The sequence below is a fragment of the Pyricularia oryzae genome, chromosome 1 (genome assembly GCF_000002495.2).
Source record: "Pyricularia oryzae 70-15 chromosome 1, whole genome shotgun sequence".
NCBI classification, from domain to species: domain Eukaryota; kingdom Fungi; phylum Ascomycota; class Sordariomycetes; order Magnaporthales; family Pyriculariaceae; genus Pyricularia; species Pyricularia oryzae.
The window spans coordinates 5724274-5741074 of NC_017844.1; the positions used below are offsets into that span (position 1 = coordinate 5724274).

Genomic DNA, 16801 nt, shown 5'->3' on the forward strand with positions numbered 1-16801 from the left:
AAGCACTTGTCGATGGAGAGATACTAGATCTAGACCTAGTTCTAGAACTATCTAGTCAAAGTCAGATAATTCCAATGTAAATATTATATTGGATTTCTTCACTGCCACAACCCAAAATTAGTAACTGTAAATCCACGATAATCCATGACACGATAGTGGGTAGGGCTACAGACACAACCCACCACAAAAAGAAACGCGTTCCAAGCGCGTTTGACACCTTAACCACCACTCTATTCTCCATCAGGATGTCTACCAAACGTGCTGCAGAATACTCGCCTACATAAACGCACGCAAATTGCAACAGAGTATAATCTGGTTCAAACAAAACTTGCAGTCGCAGCCAAATACAACGTCCCAGAGAGCTCTGTCTTTGGCATCGCGACGCGTTACAACCAGCAGCAGTCAAAACGCACGTTGAGCAGGGGCCTGGCGAAGCGAGGCTACAAGCACAACAAATGCACCGCCCAGGCCGACGGCCTCGGCGTCTGGCAAGACGCCGCCGCTGCAGCGGTGGGGAGTTTGCCGCGCGCGCCGTCGGGTTCCACGGCCAAGCAGACACCACCTGTCAGCCTACCCCGTGCGTCTGGGGGACTGACTCGCAGGCTGCCGTAGCGGCAAGACCAAGCTCAATCTTCAGTGTTGCAGATCATGGAGATCCGTGATGCTTGTTCCGTCTTCCCCGGAGAAATATCTAGACTAGTGGGCTTGATCCGAACCCAGCCGCTGGTTTGGGGGGGCGCATCACTTACAGAAGTTGCTATAGCCTTATTGTGAGGATGGAGCTTGTAGAGGTGTGCTGAGGCTCTGCCGTCCGATTGCGATTTTGAAGGTCCGTCGTGCCGGATCGAGTCTGTTGTTATGGCAGGTTGTATAGTTGTTTGTGAATCAAGTAGACAAGGGCATGGGGTTCCGCAAGTCTAGGCCCTGGGGATGACTCGAGGGTGCAGCCTTTCAAAACACGCATGCATCATCATCACGACAAACTGCCAAAGATATCTTGCAGAAGGCGAACCGTGAAAGTTGACTAGACTTTGAGCGAGTCAACTGGATTCCAAGGAAACAAGAAACTCGAGACAAGATCTATACGGGGTTCCTTTATTTTCGTCAAGAGGTTCATCTGTTCTGGGTCGGCGTGTCTGGTCCAACTTCAACGCCGCACATCACCACCGACACGGCTGAAGCTCGCGACCAGACATGCTATGGCCTGTACGGAATCAGAAGGCAAATCCTTCAGTTTCACAAGGTGATCGACCTCATTGGCCTTTTGCTGTCAAGAGTCCTTCGCGCATCTCTGACTGCTCTGCAGATTGAAGATCACCTACTTCTTTCGACAGGCGGCGAGGTCGAGAGGATACGCGGTTGTATAGGGTTCGGGCCCGCGGGCCGTGAAAAGGAGATCTTCAGACTCGCGCAAGGCCAACCGCTGCCAGGTGAGGGTAATGTTCAAGGGCAGTGCTGGGTGAAGATGGCAACGATGGTTCGGTTGGCATGTTGAAATATTTTTTTCCCGGCTGCGGTCTAAAACATTTGCCTCTCCTTTTGGGACTCTATATCCTGGTTTGGTCCAAAAGAAGCTGTCCATGACAGTCGTACGGGTTTGGTGGCTGTTTCGGGCATCTAACTATAGGCTGAACTCCGCGGGTTTGCGCAAGTCGTGTAATTTCAAGTGAGGAAAAGCATGATCGCCTGTTCAATTATTTCCTAAAATGGCGCCCAAACCCGCCTGAAATGTGAGCGTAGCGGTGCAGCGCAGTCAGTTCTGTACATTCAGAACGCCATAACCTCATTTCTGCCTGAAGCCTTTCAACACATCCCTCAAAATAGAATGAGGTCAGGCTTGTCTAATCTGGCAATGTTTCGTGGCTTTCGAATTCTTTTGACTCGAAATAGTAGCTGTTGTAAGTGAAGGACTTTTTTCACGGGTAATTTAATTTTGTCCCCAACTTGCAAACGTCTGTGTACCGACCCGTGCAACACAGCAAGTAAATGCTGCTCACGGCACGCCTGCGTGGTCACCAGCAAATTGCAGTACTTTATGTGGCAAAAGATCAATGTTTTGGACTCGCCACAATACCTCCTGTTCGGTTCATGACATCTCATCTTTTTTTTTTTTTTCATGGAAACCACGCGACGGCCTGACGTCGAAAAGTCAGTGTTCAAACGGTCCATCCGCAGGGACAGCTTGTCCCATGCCGTCGGGATCTACTCGTCTCATGATTGAACAGGACGAAATCTGGCAGCATACGGGGGAAATCAGGCCTATCCCCAGGTCGCTTCAACGTCGATCAGCTATCCTATCCCATTTAGGATTTGATCAAGCAATTCGAGATTTCAACATCATCGGGTGAACCCTTGCTATTTCTGTCTCTCTTTATCAGATTCCTAGTAGCAAATGAGTAGCCAGTTTGCCGGCCGTTTGCCGGATACATTACATGACAAAATTAAGTTTTCCCGGGGCCTCCAGGCCCTTTGCAAGCCCCCTCTTGATGGCTGCAACTTGCCATTCTGAGACGACATCGCATGGTGGTTGAAGCTTCTTGACATATCTCCTCCCACTTGTCCGGGGACAGCGTCGTAATTGTTCGGGCACAGCGTCGTAAAGAGGGTGAAAAAAGGTAAAAAGGTTTCCGAAGCACAGAAAATGACGCGGCGGAAGATTTCTCGAGTGGATTCACCTTCATGCGCTTGTTTACTAAATAACCAAAAAAGTGGTTTTGTCGAGGGGGTGTTTCAGGTCTCAGGAGGGATCGTTCCTGATCGTTTCTCCGAGTGCCCACGGATCTACGCGTATTGTATGTGACGATGCGTACAGGTAGAAGATCTATCGTATACATATAAGGCTGAGGGTATTTGTCTGATCTCTTGGCGAATATTGGCAATAACTCAAACCACATCAACAAGTCATTCCAAAGCAAATCATACGGACGACAAAAGACATAAATCTGCCACAGTCTTTGTTCACAAATACAAATCCCCACAAACAGTTTGCCCAGATCAAACAACAGTCTTGGCACACCCAGACACCATGCATTTCCACACAGTCGTAGCCAACTTGGTCGTTGTGGCCTCCCTAGGAGCTGCACATACACTCAGCGCAGAACAACCTATCAACCAGCTCCTGTCCCAAGACATCCTCCAGTTCAGAGGCATGGCAAAGGGGCGAAAATCATCAAAAATCGATTGCGACAAGCAAGACAATGGAGGCATGAGGCGCCCAATCACTGCCTGCATACGCACTGAAGCTGAGGACAGGCCCTGGTACCTCGCCAGCCAGAGCAACACAATGACAAAAGTTTTGCGACGCGACGAAGAGCCAACATCGGATACGAGTGGGCGAAGGGGAGCCGCGAAAATGTCCAAAAAGAATTCTTTGCCCAAGTCGGCAGAGTTGAGGGATCCGGCCCCGACTTCTTCGCACTAAGGAAGGGTTCTGAAAGCAAGACATTGAATCAAATACAGGCTGCGTCAGTTGACGGGATGATGCGAGCAGGGCTCACCACGCAGAAGGCAGGCTATCGAGGGCCCGTAAACAGGGAAACAGAATGTGCCGGATTGCTGGTGGCTTGTCCAGTTATCTATGATAGGGGTTGACCGCATATGTACGACGGGAACCGATAGTAATGACAATAATGATCAAATATGCCATGTGCTGTCCCCTTTTTGATGTCTAGGACCAGAATTAGACGGCCGCACCAATGAAATGCGTGAATGAAAATTAGATGCATCAAGGATATTACGTGTGCAGCTGGTATGCTAGATGTCGTCGGCACCTAGACCAAGGGCGAATTTCCTCGCAACCCATTGGCTCCCGTACTCCTCGTACTCCTGTTTAGTGACTGCGAGCTTTTCGGCATGCTCATGTCGTGCAAAGTTGGCCGCACCCTCCCACGTACTCGTGATGGGGTCAAATGGCCTAGCAACGCGGACGATGCACTCATCCGGGACCAGCTGTACGACTTCCTTTTGCAGCCGCTGGATAAACCCGTCAAACAGAGCATTGCCGCCCACAACAACGATGTTGGCCAAAAGGCCTGGCCAAAGCCCAATAGGAAGCTCTGACAGTGATTGCATCACCAACTCAGCCAGGCCAGGCTGTCGAAGTCCCGTATCGGACGGGTTGAAGAGTAGCTCTGGGACGACGAACCGCTCGTTCCTCAGCGTCAACACATCTTCGTCTGCAAATGCGTCCGGGTCTTGCGCAGCTGCGGCCATTCGCTTCGCCCGACCCGCGGCGCGTTGCGGATCATAGTCACGGACTATGCCCTCTGAGCGCGAGTGGAAGTCTGGCAGGACGTAGTCCTTTGCTATCCCAGCCCCCGTCAAGTACGTCTCTCTCCTTTCCCCTCTTGTACCTTTCCAGGTCTTCTCGAGATCTGATTTGAAATCCAGAGACACGTGACACGCCTTCTCCTTCATCTCGTTGACAATGTACGTATCATTGCGCATGTCGTAATGTCGGAGCGACAGCAGACGCGTCAAATAGTTGGTCAGGAACTTTCCGCCAACGTTGAGTCGGCGCACAGCCGAGTGCAATGGCCGGCCGCGGAGCAGGGGCGTCACTGTGGTGCACGAGTATCCAGAGTCGATCAGTAGCATGACCTCTGCGGGGACCTGCTTGACTGCATTTGCTTCTGATGGGGTGTGGAAGATGCTTTGGATATCGTGGTATGCATTGAAAGCGGGGCCTAATGGGTGCGAATGCACAGAATGCCATGGTTAGCGGGAAGTCACCGCGACGAGAGCAAGAGCTTCGCTTCAGAGACAAGCGCCATACCGATTCCGCGATAGTAGCTAGCAAAGCCAAACTCCTCAAACACCATTTGGTCGCAGTTTGCTTGCAACGCAGGCAGAGCACCCGGCTGCTCGGCAAGTATCAGCCTCGTCTCGGAAGGATCGCATAGCTGGGAGGCAGTCTTCTTGTCGAAAAGCTCGCGGTCCCAGATCTCCCTTTGCGCCTCCCAATTGACGATGTAGCCCTTCTCGACCGGGCGACGGAAAGCGATCTCGCCAAAGTCCTTGCACTTGCTCAGCTCCGAGCCGACGTATGTTTTGCGGTTACGATCTCGGGCGATGCAATTCGGTATCCTCAAGATATTGGGCTTGCTGCCGCCCGATGACGCTGCCGTATCGGGTTTATTGTCGTCGCCGTCATCGGTAGCATCGGGCGACTCTTCGGTTGGGATCAGCCCCGCCTTGATCGTATGTGCGCCGTTGTCGAGGATCAGAGTCTGGCGCGGTGAGGCGATCACCGCTGCTTTGGATTTGCGTCCGCCAGCCATGGCGAATATCGTTCAAAGGCAAGGAGAGTTTGAATCATGTCGTGCAGCTTGCCAGCGTGCGGCGTGCCTGTTTGGTGGACATCTTCGCATGCGGAGCATTTGGAGTTTTGGGGAAATTTGAAAACCTGGACCCTGACAGGGAAAGAGCTTGGGGGTGCTTCAGAGATCGGATGAATCCAGGGTAGGTACCTCCAGTGAATCTGGGTGGGGAAAACCCCCCGCCATGCGCAAATCTGTGGTGGACTGCAGCACAAGGGCTTTCTAATTCCAACCAACAATTCCCAACTCCCAAGTAGACCATTGCACGATCGATGAGGCAATGTGAAAGTTCGACAAATTCATCAATCGCACAAACCTGTCTGCTATAAAATTATATGATTCTTAACAGACACTTCCAATACATATCATATCTGGTCGCTACCGTCTCTCAAGTCCAGGATGTAGCCGACATAGAGGAGTGGATCCTTTGGCAACTGGAAGCCTTTCACAAACAAGCATCATCGACAATTAAACGGGGAGCACCTGTGGAAGATGGAAACGGTATGCCAGCAAGGCCAACTTGGCAGGTCGAAATACCTATCAAGAGCCATTAGAATCTGCTGGAATGCCATAACCACGGAGATCCTTACGTATATCATATCGTGTCGTACGACAAAGAGGCCTACCGGCAGCGCTGCATGCCCATCGTGGTGCCTTCCGGCTCGAGTTGCGAATCCGGAATGAGCACAGCTACGCCACATGGGAGACCTGCGTCGACAAGTTCCAAGGCAGGCCGCTGCACATGCTTCACCAAGATTCCGCTCCAGTGTACAACACAGAAGGCAATGACGAGGGGTCTGTCTCCTCGAGTCGGCTGTTTCCGTCCAAGAAAACGGCAAATGGGTCGCAGATATTGGTGCCTTGCGGCCGGAGCGCACCGTCCCGGTCAGTTTTGTCGGCTCATGCCCGTGGTCCTGCGCCGGCTTTGAGCCAGTCTCGCCGGAAGGCCATGGCAGGTGGTGGCGCGAGGCATCGCCGCGATCGACTCTTTGGAGGGTCGAATCCGCACCTCTACGTTGGGGTCTTTCGGCCACATGTGAAGTGAGCTGCACGTATGATTATACTATACGACAGTTGGTCTGACCTGAGCCACATGTCCCAAGGTCATGCCAGGGTGAGGCAGCGAAAGAGCCACTTGTGCGAGTGCGAAGCTGGTACCAAGTGCATGAGCACTTTCGTCCTCATTCTGTCTGAGGTTGTATGGGATTCGCAATCGGAACCAAAATGTTGAAAAGACCAAAGGCTTCGTATGTGATGCAGCGATCGCCAGGAAACCGTGAGGCCGGATATGCATGTCAGCCTCGGCCTCTCCTCGCAGGACAGAGCAATTTCTATCAGCCGGTCTTACCCCGCTCCAGAAATCTCTCAACCCACACATCATAGGTACTCCACTTGCCATGCATATGTTTATTAATGCCTAGGGCGTCTAGGCCCTCGAAATATTTCCCAGTCGTGTTACCTTGCTAACTTCCTTAATCTTCCACAACGAGTAAAACCACCCACTATTTCTCGTCAATAAGCAAAATTAACATCCCGTAACCAGTATAAATCCCGGCGTTACCTTTTCCTCAATGCACTACAAAAATGCTATTCGTTTCCTTATCTTTCGCCGCAAACCTTTGCAAGCGAAATATAATGCCAGTTTTTCACCCCGCCAAATGCGGGAAGGGCGACCGAATAATGCGGGAATGGAACGGTTCCTGCAAATGCTACAGTTCGATATGCGTACAACGAACCCGATTTTTAGAGATAATTTGCCTAACATCCGTTTATTTTTTTGTAAAAACGCTTTAATTTTATATACGTAATCGGGACGAAAGGCAAAGGTAGCACCTGTGCCTGGACCGACGCCTTGCTAAAATCGCATTTCCGGTTAAATGGTTGTTAATAACAGTGGTGCTAACAGGGGATATAGGGGTAAACCCTAGGTGCGGCGTGGTAAATAACCAGTGCTAAAAGCGCTGAATAATAGGTAGAAATGCACTATAATTTTGGTACTGATAAATAATTGGTTGGGGGAGATTTTGCTTTATTTCCCTTACATACTCTCCGACATCGAAGTGGGGGTCCGCACGCCAGAAAAGGTTCCGGTGCCGCGAATGAATTTCCGAAAAACTAATTTGTATGGGTTTTTGAAAAAACACCCTCATTTGCATACAAACCATCTCTGGGTTTGCATTTAAACGTTGACTTGGTGAAATTTTCAACCCGGTACAGGGTAGCTGACTCGCAGGTGCAGGGTGGGTATTAAACCCGGTACAGGGTAGCTAACCCCACTCGCTGACCTTTAAATTGCATTCCTGCATTAACAAAGTAACGGAATTCCACCATTCCCCACTCCACTTCGGCACTAAATAAAATTGGCTATATACAAATAAAAGTGGGCTTATTACATGCAAAATAATGCATATAATTAACACCCCCTCTCTTTTGCTACTTAATCCAAAAATAAAGTCGGAAAAGAAAAGTACGTAAAATAAAACCCCCAAAACAAAAAAACAAAAGAAATTCCCCCTTGTGTCCCAACCCAACTCGAACCCCCGGTGCGAACCCCCTGGATGAATAAGCCCTTTGTACCAAACCCCCGATTGACTGAACCCCCGAATTGAAAAAGACCCCCAGAATTGTAACAACCCCCGGATTCGAACCCACGACCTGCAGATTATAACCAACGGAACTTACTACTAAGCCAGGTAGCTAATCTGGCTGTTCGTTGTTGTGGATCCCAAAAAAGTTTAATATATAGGGTAGATTAAAAATCGCTAGGTCGCCCAAAACGCGAGCTAATTAAATTCGGATTCGACTTCGGGTATAAGGTCGGTATAAGTTGCTTAATAATCAACCTGAGCAGGGTAGGTTTGGGTAGATCGGTTGGTGTCGGGCTAACAAAAATCCAATAATTGCAAACAAAGGAGAAAAATGGTGGTAGTTAGCTAACGAACTAACTAGGTGCCCTACAATTCAATAGGTAAAAACTAAGTTTACAGGGGTTTTAACCCTATAAGCTCTAAAAAAACCTTGTGAATTGGAAGCGTTAGGGGCTTTGTAAGGCCGTCAGCGGGCATTTGTTTGGATTCCAGGTATTTTAGGGTCACTAATCCTTCTGTAACTAACTCCCTTACGTAGTGAAATTTTAATAACGTATGTTTAGTACGTTGGTGGTGCGTAGGGTTGTGTGCGTTAGCTATAGAGCCTGTATTATCTCCAAATATTGCAATAGGGCCTTTTACAGGTAGTCCAATCTCTGTAAATAGGCTTTTAAGCCACTGTGCTTCACGCAGGGCTTCCGCTAAGGCGTCGGTTTCGGCTTCTGGGGTGCTTAAAGCTATAGTACTAGCCTTTTTGCACTTCCACGTTATAGGGCCCCCAGATAGGGTATACAAATATCCGTAAGTGGATTTTGAATCTTCCCTAGCCCCGGCAAAATCGCTGTCACTAAAACCAAGTAATTTTAGGCCTTTAAAACCCCCAATCAAAGAGTTAGGTGGTAAATTAGCTTTAATTACCCTATTTCCGTAGCAGATTGCTAGGGATTTAGTACCTGCTAAGTAGCGAAGTAGGTTTTTAGCTGCCGTTAAGTGGATTGTAGTGGCTTTCGTTAAAAAACGAGATAACCATTGAACCGCAAAACCGATGTCCGGGCGCGTTAATAGCATTAAATACATTAGGGTGCCGATAATACGCTGTAACAATTTGATTTCTAGCGCATTTACGGGTTTGCCCCCACTATATTTTAGCACACCCGGCTGTAAGGGAACAGAAATAGGTTTGCAATCAGCTAATCCGAACGTTGCTAATGCTTCCTCTATATACTGACTTTGATGGAGCCAAAGCAGGCGGTTAGGCCTGTCCCTTATAATCTGAACGCCTAGAAAATAGGCTGCAGGGCCCCTGTCTTCCAATGCGTATATTTTGTTAAAACGGGCTTTTAAATCCTGAATATATTGCAATTTAGGACCTATTAGCAGGCAATCGTCAACAAAAGTAACAATGAAATGCTTGGATTTAGCATTATAAAAGACAGCTGGATCAGAGATTAGCGGCTTAAAACCTTCTGTAAAAAGTAGGCTTTTTAGCTTTGTTTGCCATTCTCTTGGGCCCTGTTTCAGACCGTATAGCGCCTTTTCCAACAGTATAACTTGCATTTCCTTTGGATTATAGCCCATTTGCACTAAAATTTTAGCGGTAGTAGGGCTGCAAGATCTAGCCCAATCGCTAAAACCCTCTGGAATTTGCAAATAAATATCTACGTCGGTAAGGTCACTATTTAAAAACGCACCGATAAAATCGATTTGTTCTATTTCCCAATTTTGTGCATTAGCTATAGCCAATAATATACGCCAGGTGGGCGGTATACTAGTGCTAGCAAAAGTCTCGATATAATCTAGGCCTTCGACCTGTAAAAACCCCCTAACAACAAGCCTGGCTTTATACTTTATAGGCTTATTATTTTCATCCTTTTTTAATTTAAACACCGGCCGGGTAGAGATTAGTCTACGGCCTGTATGCATTTTAATTTTAGGGATAAAACGGAAGGTTTTTGCAGTAACGATCTGGTCGAATTCAGACGCTAAAGCTGCTAACCATTTAGCACTTTCAGGGCTTTTTAGGGCCTGTTGGTAGCTATTTGGTTCGCCGTCTTTAGTGGGCTTTTTCTTTGTTTTCTTTTGGGTTTGATAACAAAGATAATGCACGTAATCGATATCCATAGGATCTGGGTTTTCGAACTGCGAATTTAACTCCATATTCTGTATTTTAGGTGCCGAAAACACCGGAACTTCCGTTATTTTAGGTGCTGAATTAGGCACCGCTACCGTTATAAGCTCTGGGGGGCGAACAGTAGACTGTACAGGCCAGGGAGGAACTGTAATTGCGGGAGGTAGGGGATTATTATCCACTGGATCCAAAGTTTTGGCGCTGTAGATTTCGTCTTCAGGTTCAGAATTAGAATCCCCCTCTAAATCTGGATTTTCCCCCTCTGAAATCTGTAGCGTTTCCCCTGGAATAGCCAAATTTTCAGCGGGTATACCCTCTAAAATTTTTACGGTAGAGGTTTTATATACGGCCCGTCTGGCGGGGGCGTAAACCAACGCTGTAGAATTGGATAAATGGGCTAAAAGCCTTACTGTTTCCGTTCGGGGAGCCAATTTGTTGGATTTTTGGCGTTTTTCCAGCGGTATAATAGCCTGGCATACGGTACCAATAACCCGATAATGGCCTAAATTAGGCCTGTGTGGTAATCCAGGTTGAAATTCGGAATAAAATTCCTCGTAGGGTGTTAACTCCCTTGTTAATAATAATGGTGCTAACAGGGGATATAGGGGTAAACCCTAGGTGCGGCGTGGTAAATAACCAGTGCTAAAAGCGCTGAATAATAGGTAGAAATGCACTATAATTTTGGTACTGATAAATAATTGGTTGGGGGAGATTTTGCTTTATTTCCCTTACATACTCTCCGACATCGAAGTGGGGGTCCGCACGCCAGAAAAGGTTCCGGTGCCGCGAATGAATTTCCGAAAAACTAATTTGTATGGGTTTTTGAAAAAACACCCTCATTTGCATACAAACCATCTCTGGGTTTGCATTTAAACGTTGACTTGGTGAAATTTTCAACCCGGTACAGGGTAGCTGACTCGCAGGTGCAGGGTGGGTATTAAACCCGGTACAGGGTAGCTAACCCCACTCGCTGACCTTTAAATTGCATTCCTGCATTAACAAAGTAACGGAATTCCACCATTCCCCACTCCACTTCGGCACTAAATAAAATTGGCTATATACAAATAAAAGTGGGCTTATTACATGCAAAATAATGCATATAATTAACACCCCCTCTCTTTTGCTACTTAATCCAAAAATAAAGTCGGAAAAGAAAAGTACGTAAAATAAAACCCCCAAAACAAAAAAACAAAAGAAATTCCCCCTTGTGTCCCAACCCAACTCGAACCCCCGGTGCGAACCCCCTGGATGAATAAGCCCTTTGTACCAAACCCCCGATTGACTGAACCCCCGAATTGAAAAAGACCCCCAGAATTGTAACAACCCCCGGATTCGAACCCACGACCTACAGATTATAACCAACGGAACTTACTACTAAGCCAGGTAGCTAATCTGGCTGTTCGTTGTTGTGGATCCCAGAAAAGTTTAATATATAGGGTAGATTAAAAATCGCTAGGTCGCCCAAAACGCGAGCTAATTAAATTCGGATTCGACTTCGGGTATAAGGTCGGTATAAGTTGCTTAATAATCAACCTGAGCAGGGTAGGTTTGGGTAGATCGGTTGGTGTCGGGCTAACAAAAATCCAATAATTGCAAACAAAGGAGAAAAATGGTGGTAGTTAGCTAACGAACTAACTAGGTGCCCTACAATTCAATAGGTAAAAACTAAGTTTACAGGGGTTTTAACCCTATAAGCTCTAAAAAAACCTTGTGAATTGGAAGCGTTAGGGGCTTTGTAAGGCCGTCAGCGGGCATTTGTTTGGATTCCAGGTATTTTAGGGTCACTAATCCTTCTGTAACTAACTCCCTTACGTAGTGAAATTTTAATAACGTATGTTTAGTACGTTGGTGGTGCGTAGGGTTGTGTGCGTTAGCTATAGAGCCTGTATTATCTCCAAATATTGCAATAGGGCCTTTTACAGGTAGTCCAATCTCTGTAAATAGGCTTTTAAGCCACTGTGCTTCACGCAGGGCTTCCGCTAAGGCGTCGGTTTCGGCTTCTGGGGTGCTTAAAGCTATAGTACTAGCCTTTTTGCACTTCCACGTTATAGGGCCCCCAGATAGGGTATACAAATATCCGTAAGTGGATTTTGAATCTTCCCTAGCCCCGGCAAAATCGCTGTCACTAAAACCAAGTAATTTTAGGCCTTTAAAACCCCCAATCAAAGAGTTAGGTGGTAAATTAGCTTTAATTACCCTATTTCCGTAGCAGATTGCTAGGGATTTAGTACCTGCTAAGTAGCGAAGTAGGTTTTTAGCTGCCGTTAAGTGGATTGTAGTGGCTTTCGTTAAAAAACGAGATAACCATTGAACCGCAAAACCGATGTCCGGGCGCGTTAATAGCATTAAATACATTAGGGTGCCGATAATACGCTGTAACAATTTGATTTCTAGCGCATTTACGGGTTTGCCCCCACTATATTTTAGCACACCCGGCTGTAAGGGAACAGAAATAGGTTTGCAATCAGCTAATCCGAACGTTGCTAATGCTTCCTCTATATACTGACTTTGATGGAGCCAAAGCAGGCGGTTAGGCCTGTCCCTTATAATCTGAACGCCTAGAAAATAGGCTGCAGGGCCCCTGTCTTCCAATGCGTATATTTTGTTAAAACGGGCTTTTAAATCCTGAATATATTGCAATTTAGGACCTATTAGCAGGCAATCGTCAACAAAAGTAACAATGAAATGCTTGGATTTAGCATTATAAAAGACAGCTGGATCAGAGATTAGCGGCTTAAAACCTTCTGTAAAAAGTAGGCTTTTTAGCTTTGTTTGCCATTCTCTTGGGCCCTGTTTCAGACCGTATAGCGCCTTTTCCAACAGTATAACTTGCATTTCCTTTGGATTATAGCCCATTTGCACTAAAATTTTAGCGGTAGTAGGGCTGCAAGATCTAGCCCAATCGCTAAAACCCTCTGGAATTTGCAAATAAATATCTACGTCGGTAAGGTCACTATTTAAAAACGCACCGATAAAATCGATTTGTTCTATTTCCCAATTTTGTGCATTAGCTATAGCCAATAATATACGCCAGGTGGGCGGTATACTAGTGCTAGCAAAAGTCTCGATATAATCTAGGCCTTCGACCTGTAAAAACCCCCTAACAACAAGCCTGGCTTTATACTTTATAGGCTTATTATTTTCATCCTTTTTTAATTTAAACACCGGCCGGGTAGAGATTAGTCTACGGCCTGTATGCATTTTAATTTTAGGGATAAAACGGAAGGTTTTTGCAGTAACGATCTGGTCGAATTCAGACGCTAAAGCTGCTAACCATTTAGCACTTTCAGGGCTTTTTAGGGCCTGTTGGTAGCTATTTGGTTCGCCGTCTTTAGTGGGCTTTTTCTTTGTTTTCTTTTGGGTTTGATAACAAAGATAATGCACGTAATCGATATCCATAGGATCTGGGTTTTCGAACTGCGAATTTAACTCCATATTCTGTATTTTAGGTGCCGAAAACACCGGAACTTCCGTTATTTTAGGTGCTGAATTAGGCACCGCTACCGTTATAAGCTCTGGGGGGCGAACAGTAGACTGTACAGGCCAGGGAGGAACTGTAATTGCGGGAGGTAGGGGATTATTATCCACTGGATCCAAAGTTTTGGCGCTGTAGATTTCGTCTTCAGGTTCAGAATTAGAATCCCCCTCTAAATCTGGATTTTCCCCCTCTGAAATCTGTAGCGTTTCCCCTGGAATAGCCAAATTTTCAGCGGGTATACCCTCTAAAATTTTTACGGTAGAGGTTTTATATACGGCCCGTCTGGCGGGGGCGTAAACCAACGCTGTAGAATTGGATAAATGGGCTAAAAGCCTTACTGTTTCCGTTCGGGGAGCCAATTTGTTGGATTTTTGGCGTTTTTCCAGCGGTATAATAGCCTGGCATACGGTACCAATAACCCGATAATGGCCTAAATTAGGCCTGTGTGGTAATCCAGGTTGAAATTCGGAATAAAATTCCTCGTAGGGTGTTAACTCCCTGTTAGTTACCGCTGTACGGTTAACTAAATCAACCACGGCTGACAGTAAATAACACCATAAATATAGTGGTAGACCTGCCGCTAAAATGGTAGACCTTAGCCTATCCAAAATAACCCTAACGGACCGTTCCGTTAGCCCGTTTTGGCCATGGTTGTAGGGGTTGGAGGTGCTAAAATTAACACCTTTACTTGCAAACCAATCTTGAAGCTCTGTATTTACCTCGTGCCCCCCATCAAAATGAAATTTAGTGGGGTAGCGCCCGTACGTAGCTTTTAAAACCTTAAAAAAGCCTTTAATAGCCACTAAAACCGTAGGTCCGGCTTTATTCCGTAGTGAGATCGACCACCGAAAACGTGATTTTCGATCCACTAATAACAAAAATACGGGTTTTTTATTGTGAGGGTTAGGTTTAAGGGTTACTGTATCACCCTCTATGGAATCGAGGATATTAGGGGGTGTAGGGAGTGCCCCTTTATTTGTACGCCTAACAGAGGTGGCTTTAATGCAAGTAATGCAGGTAATAGCCCTAATTTTGTCGAAATTAGGTAGACCGTCTGCGTTTTTAGCGGTCTTTTTAAGCAATAACAACCCTATATGCCCTAAGCGCCTGTGCCATAACAGGGCTTTTTGGGCCTGGATTTCGTCACAATCGCCTGTAATTCCGTCTCCTTCAGCTGTTACCCAACCATCGGTAGTTCGATTTAGGCTTAAAGGGAGGTAATTTACAGGGGCCTGCACTAATTCCGGTACTAAAGGAGGTTCTAACAACGGATTTCTTGTGTGGGAAACCCCCTCTTTTTCGGTATTAGCCCCTTTTGTATTAGGCTGCTTAAAAGGGTCATCTAGCGGCTTACCGGGCCTACGGGGCCCAATCTCACGTGGATTTTCAGGGGTTTTTGCACTAAATTTCTGCATTACAGGTAAATCTACGGTTATATCCTTATTTTGTTTGGGATTTAACACTTCCGTTACCGTATTTTCTCCCGGTTCCGAATCGGTGTAGATTTTATAGTCGTCTTGGTCTTCAGGGACTATATTATTTAGTTTTACCTCCAACGGGGCTGCGTAGCCCTTTGTAACCCCCTGTAAGGTTAGGCTAGAGGCGGTGCTATATTCACCAATTACACAGGCGTAATTCGAAACCGTAGATGTAGTATTTCGAATAAGGATATCGCACCCTTTTACCTCCAAACAGAACGAATTTTTGGCGGTATTTAGGCGTCCCCACGCCTTGCGATCCCGATCGTACAGGGTATTTTTTAATAATACGCCCCCTGTATTGTAGTGTATTAGCCCACTAACGATATTTATTCCAAACGAGGGGATATATAGCACGTTATTTAACGTAACCTCTCTAAATTCGTCAATTTTGGAGCCATACCGGACCTGTATTTTAACAGTTCCAGTGCCAATAGGCCTAACAGGGCCACCTCCGGTACCGATTTCGACTGTTGAGCCGGGGGTATAATCGGTAAAAAATTGCTTATTTGCAAAGATATGGTGCGTGCTACCTGTATCGTACAGGACCGGGTAGCCTAGCCGTCGGGGCTTAGGGTCCCTATTTACGCCGCTTCCAGGCTTCGTCTTAGCCTTAGAATTAGTTGCTAATACCTGTGGTTTTAGCGTTTTACCGGTATAATCGGGTTCCGAATCCGATTCCGAACATAATTCTATAACCCCGCTAATAGCGGAATTAACCTCCTGTTGCAGTGCCCGGTACGGTAAATTACCGCCCGAATCGCCTGCCTGTTCCAGGGCGTTATACGCTGCGCAAACGCTAACGTCACCTGGAATCGAGCCCGTAAATAACTCGAAATCCATTGAAATCATGGAAGTTCCAGCGTTCGATTCGCTGGAATTGGAGGATTTATTATCTTTTGCAATAGCCGAATCCGAATTAGGGGTTGATTTGCCCTTTTTTCGTGATTTGGAGGTGCCGTCCTGCCCATTATTTTCCTTTTTAGCGTCCTTTTTAGCGCCTTTTTTCCCTGATTTTCGACCTTCAGCCCTGTAATTAGTGGCTTTGGCAGTTGTAGAGCCTGAAATCGAATTTTCGGATATAAGGTCCGCCATAAGGTATTGCAAATTTAATCGATCCGAATTTTGGCCTATAGCCTGCAGGGCCCGTTGGGTACTGCGTTGGCGTTCGGTCCAGGTAGGGAACGTCCCCTCCAGGGCCCGTAGGTATTGATTTCGTACATCGATAGGGCTAATTTGCACGTTGGCATTCGCTAATCTAGCTACCAGGGAATTAAAACGGCTGTTAAATTCTGGTATTGACCCTCTAAATTTCGAAAAATTTAGGGCGTGAAATTCCCGATATAGCGAGTCTCTGCTAATTTCGGGTGCAACGGAATAGCTATCTTCCAGGGTCTTATAGGCCGTTACAGGGCTGGAATGCCATGCAATGGATTCTAAAGGTTCCTTGGTTAGGCTGTCTTTAATAAGCAATAATAGGACTGATTGCTCATGTTCCGGTAGGCTATAGCCAATTTCAGGGTTGGAAATAAATTCCGCAGCTTTTATAGCCCTGAATTGTACTATAAGTGCCTGTTTCCACAGGTCGTAATTGCTAGCCCCTACTAATTTGCAATTTTCGGGGAAGGAAAATACCCGTTTTGATAGTTCTTTACCTATCCCGTCACCTAGAATTAGGTTACCGGGTGGATTAGGTGGTGCGGTAGCGGTATTAGCGCTAAAAATCTGTGGGTTGGCCTCCAGATTACCGCTATTGGGGGTATTAATACCCGCAATATCTCTCAAACTTGAGGGATCGCCATTGTTCTGCG

The 16801-nt window shown here is 46.6% G+C and overlaps 4 protein-coding genes across 4 annotated transcripts; 3 read left to right on the top strand and 1 right to left on the bottom strand.

Annotated features, from left to right (window-relative positions):
* Nucleotides 1-455: 455 nt before the first annotated feature.
* MGG_16412 (uncharacterized protein) lies at nucleotides 456-800 on the top strand (the record flags this gene model as incomplete). The annotated part of the gene is made up of 2 exons (XM_003710414.1): nucleotides 456-577; nucleotides 764-800. The coding sequence occupies 2 exons, from the start codon at nucleotides 456-458 to the stop codon at nucleotides 798-800; spliced, it is 159 nt and encodes a 52-aa protein (XP_003710462.1).
* A 1789-nt stretch (nucleotides 801-2589) lies between these two features.
* MGG_05587 (actin-like protein arp-6) lies at nucleotides 2590-5431 on the bottom strand. The gene is made up of 2 exons (XM_003710415.1): nucleotides 4775-5431; nucleotides 2590-4685 (listed from the first exon to the last, which is right to left on the bottom strand). Exons 1-2 carry the CDS (start codon nucleotides 5277-5279, stop codon nucleotides 3754-3756), a joined length of 1437 nt encoding a protein of 478 aa, XP_003710463.1. The 5' UTR covers nucleotides 5280-5431; the 3' UTR covers nucleotides 2590-3753.
* Nucleotides 5432-6004: 573 nt separating this feature from the next.
* Nucleotides 6005-6549, top strand: MGG_16413 (uncharacterized protein; the record flags this gene model as incomplete). Its single annotated transcript, XM_003710416.1, has 3 exons — nucleotides 6005-6113; nucleotides 6169-6274; nucleotides 6393-6549. Coding segments are annotated over 3 exons (372 nt in total), but the record flags the coding sequence as incomplete, so codon positions are not given.
* A 61-nt stretch (nucleotides 6550-6610) lies between these two features.
* MGG_16414 (uncharacterized protein) lies at nucleotides 6611-7326 on the top strand (the record flags this gene model as incomplete). The annotated part of the gene is made up of 3 exons (XM_003710417.1): nucleotides 6611-6701; nucleotides 7234-7256; nucleotides 7291-7326. The coding sequence occupies 3 exons, from the start codon at nucleotides 6611-6613 to the stop codon at nucleotides 7324-7326; spliced, it is 150 nt and encodes a 49-aa protein (XP_003710465.1).
* Between the last annotated feature and the right edge of the window lie 9475 nt (nucleotides 7327-16801).